This window comes from Neofelis nebulosa, chromosome 7 (genome assembly GCF_028018385.1).
Source record: "Neofelis nebulosa isolate mNeoNeb1 chromosome 7, mNeoNeb1.pri, whole genome shotgun sequence".
NCBI lineage: Eukaryota > Metazoa > Chordata > Mammalia > Carnivora > Felidae > Neofelis > Neofelis nebulosa.
In genome coordinates, this window is record NC_080788.1 from 101,393,920 (window position 1) to 101,408,312 (window position 14,393).

Here is a 14,393-nt window from a genome sequence, read left to right on the forward strand (position 1 = left end):
CTCTCTCTCTCTCTCTCAAAAATAAATAAACGTTAAAAAAATTATAAAAGGCTAATTTATTACGTTTTCCTTTAACAATAGTTGGGTGAAAAATTACCTAGGCACTGTTTCATCTTCTGTTCATAATTCAGTGTAGTCTTTCTTATCCAGAATCAACTTTTCCAAGCATACTACCTAGATAAAAGAGAGAGAGCCCCAGAACAAAAGAAAAAACTGGTCAATGTACAGTGTTTCCTGTTTTTAGTGTGTCTTGTACAAGTTAGAAATCTTGTAGTCATTGACACCTCCTTGTCATTCATTCCTTACCTCCTAAACTGACCCTTTACCAACCTGTTTTATGTCCTAAAATATACCTTGAATCTGTCACTTTATCTTTCTCTTCATCATCATTTAATCTTCAATCCAAGCTCCAATCATGTCTTTCCTGGACTCTTCCAATGGTAGCCTTCTTAGTGGTTTTATGTATCCTTTTGTTTCTCCAGTCCGTTTTTTTCTGCACTACAGTAGGAGTGAACTTTTCAAAAGATAAATCTGGTCATATAATCACCGTACCCCCAAAAAGCTCTCAAAGGTTTCTGATCCTTAATAATTTTTAACATGGCCAGTGAAACTTTGTGTGATATGCCTGTATCAACTTATCCATCATTGTATCATGTTCTCTGTTAGTCTCTTCATTTGAGCTGTATTCAGCATTGGATCCACATGACTAATACATACTAGACATTCAAATACTTGTTTAATTTGTTTGGTATCCTTTGTGTTTAAATTTCTTAAAAGTGTCAGTTCCTAGGGATACCTGGGTGGCTCAGTTGGTCGAGTGTTCCACTCTTGATTTTGGCTCAGTCATGATCTCAGGGTTGTGAGATCGAAGCCCACATTGGGCTCTGTACTGGGCACGGAGCCTACTTAAGATTCTCTCTTTTCCTCTTCCTCTGCCTCTCCCCCCACCTGCTCGCACACTCTCACTCTGTCTGTCTAAATAAAAAGTGTCCATTCTTAATATTATTTGAATACAAATCCTTCATTCATTTAATTGAAAAAGATAAATGCTGGCTAGATGTTATGTTTTATATATTCTCTTTATTATTTGGTGTCTTGTCAGTAATAATGGTGAAAATAGCTTCCATACATTGGGTCTGTGGCAGGTACTATTCCAGGCTCTTTTATCTCATTTAAGCCTTACAACAACACAAGGGAGTAGATATAGTTCTCCTTGTTTAAACAATGGTAATATTTTGAGCACGTACTGTGTGATAGATGCTCTACAAAGGTGCTTTACACTTATATCTTCCATCTTCACAGTAGCCTATCAAGATAGGAATTATTATAATCCCTAATTTACAGATGAGAAAAATAAAGTTTAGAAAGTTGAGCAGCTTCCCTTAGAACACAAGCTGGTAAATAAGCGGGATTGTGATATTTCATCTGACCATGCTGTCGATTTTTCCTCTACATCTCCACCTCTCTGTAGTAAAAGTTGTATATGATTTCCTATTTTAGGTAAATTTTTGGGATAAGTTCTTATTTTAGGTAAATTATGAAAAAAGTGAGATTACTCATGAAATAATAACATCACCTTAGTTTTCTTTTTTTGTTTTCAGAGATGCATTTGCTTATGTTCAAGAAAGAAGATTTTGTATTAATCCTAATGCTGGATTTGTCCATCAACTTCAGGTAACTTTTCTCTTCTTCCTCTTTAAGGTATCAGAAAATAGGATAATTCATTTTCTTACGTCCATGTAGATTAAATGTAGAATTTACTTTACCTAAAAATTGCCATAATCTAATTATTTAATTTTATTATTTTTTTTTTTAACTTTTCAAATTTATTTTAAATATAATCTATACACCTAACATGGGGCTTGAATTCAGGACCCTGAGATCAAGAGTTGCATGCTCCTCTAACTGAGCCAACCAGGCACCCCCTAATTTGATTTTTTTATTCAAGTTTACATTTCCAGTTAAAAGTTTTTTCTTTTTCTTTTTTTTTTTTTTTTTTAAGTTTATTTATTTTAAGAGAGAGCGAGGGAAAGAGAAAATCCCAAGCAGAGTCCACAGTGTCAGTGCAGAGCCCAATACTGGGCTCAAACTCACAAACCATGAGACCATGACCTGAGCCAAAGCTGGATGCTTAACCAACTGAGCCACCCAGGCGCCACTCAAAAGTATTTTCTTAAAAGCTGCTATTACTGTGAAAAAAGGGTTAAAGGCACATTGTTAAATGTAAGATAAAATAATTGTTAGAAATTTCATTTTTTTCCCTCTATTTTGATTGTACACACAGAGACAAGAGTTTTGATTCTAAGTATACTATGTATAGAAGCTTTTATATTTTATTTTCTATATTATAGGCCTTATTTTTTCCATGTTTCAAATTTTGTTGGTGCCTAGAAGATGAACTAAAAAGACAGTAAGATAAACCTGTGAGGTATCTGATTAAACTAGTTTAATTTTTTCCAAAAAGGAAAATTATGGATTAAAGGATGTCTTCTTACTCATTCCATCCAGTTATGCAGGAGTAAATAAGTTTCTTTGCCTTTTAACCCTGTTGTGTAAAAACGTTGTCTTTTTAAATTGATTTTTTTATTTAAAGTAATATATACTTATATGTACTTATGGTATTATATATACTTATGGTTAAAATTCAACAATATATATACAACTGTACCAGCATTTTTATATGTATATATACATATATGTATATATGCATCATAACTTTATATTATTAATTCCTTATACATAAACCTTTAGATTGTTTCTAGTCTTTCATGATTATGAACAATATTGGGAAAAGTATCCTGGTAGGTACATCTTTGTTTACATGTGTGAATATGCCTGTAAGATATATACATATATAGAGAGAGCTATTGTTGGGTCAGAGGCATTTGAAATTTGATGTTATCACGTAGTCTTTTAAAAGGCTTAAATAATGTAAGCCACCAGGAAACTGGAAGTACCTTTTTCCCAATATCACATTCAGCACCAATAGCCAAAAATATTTTATCAGATTTTTCTGATCATTGTCATCATGGTGGTAAAAGTGGCAACTCCAGTGGTTTGCCCATCTTTCTATCAGATTATTGATATTTTTCTCATTGGTTTATAAGAGCTCTTTATATATTAAGGAACCTATTTTTAGCCAACTGAGTTGAAATGCTATTTTTCTTATATACTGAACTCTTATCTATATTTGGGCCTATTTCTGGACTTTGTGTTCTATTCCATTGCTCTGCTTACTGCTGCAATTGTGTCAAACAATTTTAAATACTATATTATATAAGTAAGTTATGGTATAGCTCAAGATTCCCTCATTAATGTTCTTTCTAGAATTTTCCTGGCAAGGTTTTAACATTGTGTGTGTGAGCTTTACTGAAAAGGGCTCTATATTTTTTATTTTATAACTATGTTTACAGTTCAGAAAGAATTGATACCTTACATTTTTAGTCTTTGTCTCTAACAATATATTCCATTTATTCAAATAAATTTTTATGTCCTCTAGTGTTTTAAAGTTTTCTTTTTGGGGGCACCTGGGTGGTTCAGTCGGTTAAGCATCTGACTTCAGCTCATGTCATGATCTCGCTGTTTGTGAGTTTGAGCCCTGCATCGGCCTCTGTGCTGACAGCTTCGAGCCTGGAGCCTGCTTTGGATTCTGTGTTTCCCTCTCTCTCTGCCCCTCCTCTGCTTGCACTCAGTCTCTGTCTCTCAAAAATAAACATTTAGGGGCGCCTGGGTGGCGCAGTCGGTTAAGCGTCTGACTTCAGCCAGGTCACGATCTCGCGGTCCGTGAGTTCGAGCCCCGCGTCAGGCTCTGGGCTGATGGCTCGGAGCCTGGAGCCTGTTTCCGATTCTGTGTCTCCCTCTCTCTCTGCCCCTCCCCCGTTCATGCTCTGTCTCTCTCTGTCCCAAAAATAAAAATAAAAAACGTTGAAAAAAAATTAAAAAAAAAAAATAAATAAACATTTAAAAAAAAATTTTTTTTAATCTTTCTTTTTGTAGAATATATGTATTTCTTATGAAATTTACAGTATCCTATATTCAACACAGTTTACTCAGCAGAATAGCCAGAATCTTATTACAGGTTATCCCTCCACTTAAAATAAAAGCCACAGGTCTTATTTACAATGACTTTTATAGCCTTACACTTGCAGTCCTTTACCTTTCAGTTCTAATCTCCTACTATCTCATTTGCTTACTATGTACGTTCCAGTCACATTGACCTTCTCACAATTCCTTGAAAATACTATGCATGTTCTCATCTCAAGGCACTTGCCCTTATTACCCCCACCTAGAATGCTTTCCCCCAAACATCTGCATGGCTTGTTCCCTTAATTTTCTTTTGACTGCATTATTGCAATAGCATTCTAATGGGTATTAGGAATACTTGCTTCTGCCCTTACCTCCTAAATCCCTACATTCAAAAGAAATATTAGTTTGGACAAAAATGGTAGCAAGGGAAGAGGTGAGAAGAGATCACATTTTGGATTTGACAGTATAGCTGACAGGATTTGCTGATGGATTGGATGTGAAGAGAGAAGATTAAGATGAATCTAAGCCTTTATGGAAGATATGAAAGAAACTGCATGAGAAGATTTAAGGGGAATAAAATCAAGTTCGGTTTTGGTTACATTAAGGTAGAGAGGGCTGTTAGGCGGTAGGCAGTTATACATATCAAAGTCCAGACTTCAGGGGAAAGAACCATATATCTAATTAGTATTATATAAATGCCAATGAAAGCCCTGAGACTGGGTGAGATCACTACAGGAATGTAGATAGAGAAGAAGTTCCAAAACAACCCTGATGCACTCCAACATGTAGAGGGTGGGGGAGATGAGGAATTAGCAGAAAAGATCGAAAAGAATGGCCAATGGGATAGGAAAAAAATCAGGGTGGCTTGTTTGAGAAGTCAAGTGAAGGAAGTGTTTGAAGAAGTAGGGAATGATCCTACAAAGGCTGATAATAGGTCAAATAAGATAAGGGCTGAGAATTAACATTAGGTTAGGAACATGAGGTTATTGGTGTCCTTGACAAACAGTAGAAGGCAAAGGATAAGCCTAATTGCTCAGCATTCAGGGAAAAATGGGAAGAGAGGAATGTGAACAGCAAGAATAGATAATTGCAGGAATTATGCTTTGAAGGGGAAAACAGAAATGACAGCTGGAGGGGAAATTAGGGTTATTAGGGGGGATTTTGTTTGTTTTCTAAAGTCTAGCATATTTGCTGTCTGGGCAATTCCAGGAGAACAGAGGAAATTGATACTATCCAGAAATGGATAGTATGGTCTATTCTCTTTGTTGAGTTTATTATATTTATTGTTTATTAACCCATTGACCTTGAGAGTTGATATGTCATCTCTTTCATTACTACATTTCTTCCTTGAGTCCTTTTATCTCTTCTTTGTATTCATTTCAGAAATGTCATATTCTCATTGACTTCATGGAGAATTAATCATGTTCATTTGCTTCATGGAGTGATTTTTGTTTTGTTTTGTTTTTTTAATGTTTTATTTATTTTTGAGAGAGACAGAGACAGAGCGTGAGTGGGGAAGGGGCAGAGAGAGAGGAAGACACAGAATCTGAAGCCATCTCCAGGCCCTGAGCTGTCAGCACAGAGCCCGACATGGGACTCAAACTCACAAACAGTGAGATCATGACCTGAGCCAAAGCCAGACACTTAACTGATTGAGCCACCTAGGCGCCCCCATGGAGTGATTTTCATGCTGTGTTCTTCATATGACTTTTGGTTTATAATGTTGCTTTTTTTCCCCTTGTGACATCTTTATGCTAAAAAACCTACAATGGTTCCTTTTTGATTATAGGTCATCTTTGAATTAGAAGTATTCTTCTTAGATCAGCTATTTGCCCAACAGTGAAGTTGTGGGAGAGGAACCTGGGTAGTGGTTGGGAAAGACAGATAGCTTAAATTTTCCCAGTTGTCTTGGAAGACTTTCTTACCAACACTTTTCTCTGGTGGTATGACTACTCGATGGAGTAGGAAGCGGAGCCCCCCACCCCATGTCACAGGTTTTTCTCATTTAGATTGATGAACACCTCATGCATGTTAGAATCACCCAGAGGAAGCTAAGCTAAACCAATTAAGTGAGAATCACTGGGGGTGAGACTTAATATTTAAGTTTTTTTTTTTTATTTTTGAGAGAGAGAGAGAGACAGACAGACAGAGAGAGCACAAGTAGGGGAGGAGCAGAGAGAGAAGGAGACACTGAATCTGAAACAGGCTCCTGGCTCCGAGGTGTCAACACAGAGCCTGACGCGGGACTTGAACTCATGAATCCTGAGATAATGACCTGAGCTGAAGTTGAATGCTTAACCAACTGAGGCACCCAGATGCCCCTATATATGTATTTGAAGCCTCTCCGGTGATCTTTAGGTATAGCCAGACTTGGAGAATTACTGGTTAAGGTTTTATTTTTAACTAAGATCAGATACTTGGCTGAATTCATACTTCACCTTACTATCATATAGCCTGTTTCTTGCAAAAATATCATGTGTGGGCATTTACATTTTCCCTGATAAGCCCTACCTCACCCCACAGCCCACTCACATTTCCTGATCATCATACTATTTAAAGGCTTATTAGTTTTATCTTAGGCACACCATCTTTCTTTGGAGAACTCTGAAGTGTACCCATTCTGCCTGATTTTTGCAGTCAGGCATCTTGTGTTCTAGCTTGTCTGGTTCCATTTTTTTTTTTTTCTTAATTTACTGTGGAATATAATACACATATAGAAAATGCATAAGATGTAAATACACATTCATGTAACCACCATTAGGTCAAGAAACTGAACCTATGCTAGGATCTCAAAAGCCCTGTGATGCCCCTTCCCAATCACAGACACTCTTTCTCCTTTTATAAAGGTAACCACTATTCTGACCTATTTGGTAATTATTTCTTTAGTTTTCATTCTTCTCATATTTACGGTTATGGTTGTTTCCTAGTTTCATCAAATGAGGTGTTCTCTATTATCAGAGGAGAGGGATAGAAATGCCTTTATTCTTCCATGTTTGGAGGTAGAGGACTATTAATTTTAAGGGATCAGAAAATCAAATACATATTTGAATCCATTAAATGCCTTATTAGTCTCATTTTTAAAGGGGTGCCTGGGTGACTAAGTCATTTGAGCGTCTGACTTCAGCTGATGTCATAATCTCGCAGTTCATGAGTTAGAGCCCATGTTGGGCTCTCTGCTATCAGTGTGGAGCCTACTTGGGATCCTCTGCCTCTCTCTCTCGCCTCTTCCCCTCCTGCATGTGCACACACTCTGTCTCTCAAAAATAAATATTAAACAAATAACTCTTCTCCAAAATAGGGAGCAATACAGTATTAAGGTGAAATGAGGAGAAAGGAGTAATAAGTTACATTAAAAAAATAATAAAATATTCTACGAAAACATTTTATCTTTATTGAACTTTATTTCATTTTATTCTTAGTCATTTTATGAGATTGCTTGTTTGGGTTTGTGGTTGTGTGTGTGTGTGTGTGTGTGTGTGTGTGTGTGTGTGTGTGTGTGTGTGTTAACAGAGGAGCTTAGATAACATGTAATTAACACCGCAAAGGCTTGTGTTTTAACAGAGGAAGTCAGAGATCATATAGCTAATGCCCCAGTGGCAGAGAACATATACCAGCAGTTCAACGTATGATACCCTAGTGCAAGCAATTAGCTGGACTTGATTTATAGTTTCATCAGTAAATGCAAAATTATGAGGTCAGAATTTTAAAATCTGTATTTCTCTTACAACAATTATGGCACCAGATTTTTCAGTATCAATAAGAATACCAGTAATGAACATGGTAACCACTGTTTTGGGTACCCAAGAATTTAAATGTATATTCAAGTTAATTAAATCTTTTTTAGGAATATGAAGCCATCTACCTAGCAAAATTAACAATACAGATGATGTCACCACTCCAGATAGAAAGGTCATTATCCGTTCATTCTGGACCCACAGGTAAGGATGTTTTTTCATTTTGGAGAAGGTTGGGGAGAGAGATGATGGTATGAAAGGTAGAAAGCATCTTTTGCTCTTTATTGGTTATACTGAACAATTTAAATTGTTTAGAAAACTTGGGGCAGACTATTGAATTAAAACAAGGTAATTGTAAATTTTAATTTTATACTGAATACATGTGTATTATATTGAGCTTCTACTGTGTAAACACCAGTGTACTTGGTTAATAGAATAGGCTAGTTAGAAGATCACATTTCTGCTTCGTTTTAGTTTAAGTCTTTAAGTGGTGTAACTGCTGTAAAGATTAAAATAAGAGGGATCTGGAGAAGGGGCTTTAAGTACACTCCATGATCTTACTAAAAATAAAAGATGGTTAAATAAGTGAAAGCATGTTTCAAGTTAAATAGGGTGACTAACGTGAGCCACCCCAGTTTTTCTCTTGTCATCAATATTTCAGTCCCTTCTCCCTTTCTTCCCTTTTTCAGAGTATTCTCTCCATTATTTTCTTTTTTTATTTATTTATTTATTTATTTATTTATTTATTTATTTATTTATTTATTTATTTTTGGGACAGAGAGAGAGCATGAACGGGGGAGGGGCAGAGAGAGAGGGAGACACAGAATCGGAAACAGGCTCCAGGCTCCGAGCCATCAGCCCAGAGCCTGACGCGGGGCTCGAACTCACGGACCGCGAGATCGTGACCTGGCTGAAGTCGGACGCTTAACCGACTGCGCCACCCAGGCGCCCCAACCATTATTTTCAAAGTTAATGATCCAAGCATGCTCTCAAAATCTTTTAACTTTATCTTTCTTCTCCAAGACCTTTGTTACCCTTGTTTGTATCCTTTCCTTTTTACTCAATCTCAGTCTATTTCAGGTTCATATTGGCCTCCTATCCAAACTCTAACTTGGTTTATTCTGTACATTCTTGCCAGATTTATTTTCATAGAAGATAGTTCATAAAAGATAGTTCTAATGTATTTTTCCTGTACAAAAGCCTTCATTGGTTTTATTCCTACAGAAGAAAACATAGAGTGTCATAGTAAGTAAAGGCACTTCTGATCTTGGTGTCTCTCAGAGTTCCTCTTTATATATGCATTCCAGAAAACTGAACTCATGGTTTCATTTGTGTCTTCTTTTCTCCACCTAGAGTGCATCACATTGTCTCTCTACCCTTAAAAATTTAGTTCACACGTTACTCAAGAGAAAGGATGATTAACTTAAACTTCCTCCAATCCCTAGTTATTTGGAATTCCTATACTCTAGAGCTTTATTTGTACCTCCTCACTTTCTGCTTGCATTAGTTGTTGATGTCTCTTACCTCTTTTAGATCCAAGTTCAGCACTTCATCTGAAACTCAGCTAGACCAGCTGTATTTAGCTTTATGGCTAGCATATTTTCTTTATCCCATTGCCTTGATATTCTATCTTTATTTTATTGATCTTATAGTGAGACATTAGTTTCATGTTAGAATCCAACCTCTGATACAACATTATTACCATGATTTAGCCCAACCTTTTGGGCATAACTTTAAGCTTGTGCCATTGTTAGGCAAATAACACAGTAGACCCTTTACTATTTTAATTGTTCCCCTAAGTTTTCCTCCATGGAGACTCAAATTTCTTGACTATAACTATTGGCCATATAGGGGTAACTTTGATTCTATGTGGAAAATTTCTGTACTAGCAGACTTTGATGTAAAGAGTAGGTAAAATAAAATCTGCTCTGTGACATGCCATCCTTTCTCTTAGTTTTAGACTTCTTGGTAATCAAACCACAGCTTCACTGGAAAAATATTTTCAGCAGTGTCTATGAAAGCAAAAAGATAATCATATCTCAAAAATAAGATTGCAAAAATACAAAATTAATCTCTTAAATTTTATGTTCAAAGTCACAGGTTTATGGTGCCTAAAAAACAAAGTTGGCAACCAAACATTTAGGTACCATTCTCTCTTTAAAAATTCTGTTTTCAAGATATTTTAAAAATTAATGATTGTGGGGCACCTAGGTGCCTCAGTCGGTTAAGCATTTGACTTCCACTCAGGTCATGATCTCACACAAGAGATTGTGAGTTCGAGCCCCACATCGGGCTCTCTGCTCTCAGTGCGGATCTTCTGTCTGCCACTCCCCCCCACCCCAAAAAAATAAATAAGTAAATAAATAAGTATTAATGATTGTTATTTGTAATATCTAAGACATAGTTAATTCTCAAGAGGGGAAATATATCCTGTCATGAAGATATAAAATTGTTTGGGTAACAGAAGAATATACTAACATTCACTAAAAATTCAGTCATGGAATTCTAGTGAATATCCATACATTTATGAAAATGAAATTTTTACTAGATCTAACATTGTAGCAATTGGACTTATTTAAGTTCCCATTATGTGTTATATTCATGCAATAATTTTTAGGCAGTTTGAAGAGAACACATGAAGAAGAAGATGATTTTGGAAACATGCAAGTGGCAACTGCACAAAATGGCTGACTCGAGAGCAAGATTACAGAGGATGTGAATTTCTATTTGGGAAGGAGAAAATACTAGAGACAATAATAATGTAAAATGGTAAAAATACAAGTAGTTTTTTTTTTTTTTTTTCCAATTATATGTTGCTTCCAGACGTGTTTCTCTGCAACTTGTTGAGCAACATTTTAAGAAGATGTTGGACTTCTGCAATAGATGGCACTGATGGTTTTACTCCTTTTTTCTTTTTCCTTTCTTTCTTTTTTTTTTTTTTTTTTACACTTTACAGTTTTATTATAAACCAAGAATTTTGGACTTGCAAAGAGGTATTATTGCAATAATGCACTTTTCATACTTGAAATTTATTTGTATGATATAAAGTTATTACTTTAAACAAAATGCAAGTTAGGGGGGATTTGTTTATAAAATCTGGGTAATTTATAACGAGAATTTCCTAAAGTTTGCTAAAAATTCACTTTGTGTTCTATATATTACATTTTAAAAATAATTTTACAGTTCACTTTTATGATGGAACCTCTTATGGAAACATTAGCAAATGCAGAAATCTGCCACATACCTGTTTTAGTATAATTCAGTAGCTTCATTACCCTTTTATTTTTTTAAACTTCTTTATCCCTTATTAATAATCTTTGAATCATGACATTAGCCAACTCTTCTTACTTTAACATGATCCAAGTATTGCTTCTATTCCTATTATCTTCGTAATTTGTTTATTCTAAAGAAAAAAAGTATAATGAACAAAGGAAGATGTTTTGCTTGGTGATACCAGATGCTAAAAACAAGGAGTTTTAGACTTTTGAGTGACTTTCCTTTTTTCCTTAACAGCCAAATGTTGTGTTTGTCCTTTTTAGAGTTGCCGACCCCATTTTTTCTCTGTCCAAAATAGTTCGAAATAGAATCTAATAACCAATGTAGCACTATTTTTTTTCTAAATGAAGCCCAAAAGAGAAAAGTGCCTTGCATTATTAAAAAATTAAAAATAAAAAAATAAATCTTCACGACCTCTAAATTAGTATGTATAACGGTGAAAAGTTTTTAACGTTCTTTTGTAATTTCTTTTTCTTTTTAACCACAAATTAGTTAAAACAGAGTCTGCGGCTTAAAGAAACCTCAGTAAGTTATTAATGTGAAATATTTACTCCTTCATTTTATGTTGTCTTAATGAGTCTGTGAGGTTGTTCTGGCTCAGATAGCAGCTTTTCTTGAAGATGCATTTATTGGGGAAAGTGGTTTGTGGGAAACTTCATTGTATTTAAAATTAGTGTTTTAATTCTTCACATTGAGTTAATCCAAATTTCCCCCATAATTTGCATTAACAAAGTCACTTTATGGATCCTTAATTCTCCATATTTTTATTTATACATATAAAGATTGTTCTAAGAAAAACATTTTTGCTATTTTAAGTATGCCATGAGGGAGGAGAGGAGTGTTTTTAACTTTTTATAGTTGATTTAGGGTAGCACAAACAAAACTCCTTTATATCTCATTTTTCAGTCCTCTCTTGAGGTGCTTTACTGATGGGAATGATTTCCATACATTCCCTTGGTACCATCAGGTACTATGCAAGGTAACCCATTACACCAAGTTACTTGTTTTGCTTTCCTCCCTACAATGTAATATAATACAGTAAAAAAGCTTTTTTTTATCCAGCATAGCAGGAGAGTGGAAATGAATTAAATTGTTTTATTAACTAAGAGTTAATTCCTATTGACCGAGGTGGTATTCTTCTGATTCCTTTCTCTTCCCCTATTTTACCACCCTGAGAAGAGCCTATGATTAATCCCACTGTGGTCTTGTATTCTGTTGTGTGATTAGGTCATGGTGTGGTAGTCCAGTAGAGTCAAGATTTGCATTGTGTTCAGAAATTCCACTTGGCAAAATGCCAGATAACACAGCTTTCCTGTATATAGATCACTATATAGGTCAGCAAAAACCTCTCTTGCAATCTAATAATCTGTGATGCTTCTTCATTCAGCAGAAACTCTGCTTAAAAGAATCTTCGTAATACTACATTTAGGTTTTAAAATGAGGGAGTTAAGATTTTTAAAATTAGTTTCTTAAATACACATATCCTCTCTAGTCTAGCCACAAATACAGATTTGGTCATTTATTAATTTAAAGCTGGTAATTTTCCACTTTTTCTAACCACTGTAATTTTTATGTTGTCACTGAAGTGCCTGCCCAGCACTGTATATTAAAGACTGTCTCTTGAACACTAGGAAAAGGGACTATCATCTTCTTGAGTACAGTACTAATGGGGACAAAACATGAAGTTTATTTTTCTTTCATGTAAGAACACCCCAAGTTTGTTTTACCTAAATTCAACTAGTTCTGGTAGCTCTTCTAGTCTTTCTTCTGTTTGGTTCCATTTCTGTTAATTCTTTTATTTCTACAGATGTTTTGTGATAGTTACCTATAATACATTTAACCAATCATGACTTTTTTTCTAGACTATTTGAATAATGTATGAGTGATGTAGCACCTAATTTTAGACATTAAATATGTTATCTGGGCAAGGATTTAAACTGAAATTGCAGGAAAACTGCTTTACTGTCCACGTTAAAAGTATGAAACAAGTATTGAAAATATGCAAACTTGAATGGCAGTATTCTTACCTTCTAATTTTAATTAGTTCATGTTAATTTCTTATCTATTATGTGTTTAAAGAGCAGTTACCTTTATTTGTATCTACTCTATGGTGGAAATGTTAAACCATGATAGCTTCTGGCTTCTGATACCAACTCTCAACCACTTAACTTTTACAGCAGAATATTTGTTTTGGGGTGAGGGGGATTTTGTGCTTCATATGAGTTTAGAAGTAATGTCAGAAAATGTTAAGCATGTCCTTTTTAAGAAAATATAAGGTTTCTAATTGTCTAATTACCATGGTAATTCAAGTGAATTAGAAGTATTTAACTGCAATCTTGAATTATAAAGTTGGGATGCATACACACACACACACACATACACACACATATATATATATATATATATCAGGATCTCAACTTGATGTAAAGTAAATGAGCAGTTACCTGGCGGATTTTTTTTTTTTTTTTTATGACTGGTTTAATCCATAATTCCATAACAAACTTAGCTTCACTTCAGTATTTATTTTATCTTTGTCCATCCAGACATGCTCCAATATGGAAATGATAGGAAATAACTAAGATTACTAAAAGATTTTATTTTATTTTTAGAAAGATAAGTTTCTAGGATCTTTGAATGCTGGATTTTTTTGTCTTACCCATCCATGGCAGCTAAAAAAAAAAAATCAAAATATTCAGGTTTACATGTTAGCTCTCTCATAGGGAGTTGCCATACCTCACAGTTCAAAGTATATTCTATAGATCAGTAACATTATACTGACATGTAATTGCAATTTACTATGCAGCAAAAATGATTCAAGAAGAAAAATAACCTACAGTGTCTATTTACCTTTGTATAGGGAATTGCTTAAGTTACTCTGCTTTTAACATTTGTACTTGGATAAAATGCTTATGTATGTATAGGAATGTCACAGTGCAAGATGCTGCTAGCCCAGGCACAAAGTATTAAAATTATTTTGTGAAGATTGGTGGTTGTATTAAAACTGTTGTGCCATTATACCTCAAAAAGATTGAAACGTTCATTTATACTGCTTATGCCTCAGAACTTCTTTAGATTGTTGTCTTCTAGGTAAAAGTAAGCTGCTTTTACTACCTCAGATTAATAAGGATGAACAAACATTGGATGTTAAGCATTTAAGAGTATCTTCCAAAAACACTGTATGGTCACACACACACAAATCCAGGCAAGGCCTGAATTTTAGCTCAAGAATATTTCTTAAGTATTAGTTGAACAAACTTGGAGTTGGAAGTGAGTAAATTCATGTCTGAAGGAAAGAGTATAAATCATCCACAGAGCAGCTTCTAGCCTGTTAAAAACAACACTACTTGTGTTCACAGT

General features: G+C 34.8%; 1 protein-coding gene and 1 long non-coding RNA gene across 3 annotated transcripts in view; both read left to right on the plus strand.

The window, feature by feature from the left end:
* The window catches only part of STYX (serine/threonine/tyrosine interacting protein), a 38,314-nt gene extending 24,252 nt beyond the window's left edge, over window positions 1-14,062 (plus strand). For both annotated transcript variants that reach the window (XM_058739071.1, XM_058739072.1), the window contains 3 exons: window positions 1,602-1,674; window positions 7,871-7,964; window positions 10,378-14,062. In XM_058739071.1, coding sequence (XP_058595054.1) covers window positions 1,602-1,674; window positions 7,871-7,964; window positions 10,378-10,451 — 241 coding nt within the window. In that variant the 3' untranslated portion in view covers window positions 10,452-14,062. The remainder of the gene's footprint in view (window positions 1-1,601; window positions 1,675-7,870; window positions 7,965-10,377) is intronic.
* LOC131517231 (uncharacterized) lies at window positions 7,971-10,095 on the plus strand. The gene is made up of 2 exons (XR_009264464.1): window positions 7,971-8,450; window positions 8,706-10,095. It is a non-coding gene; the product is annotated as an uncharacterized LOC131517231 (long non-coding RNA).
* Window positions 14,063-14,393: the final 331 nt, after the last annotated feature.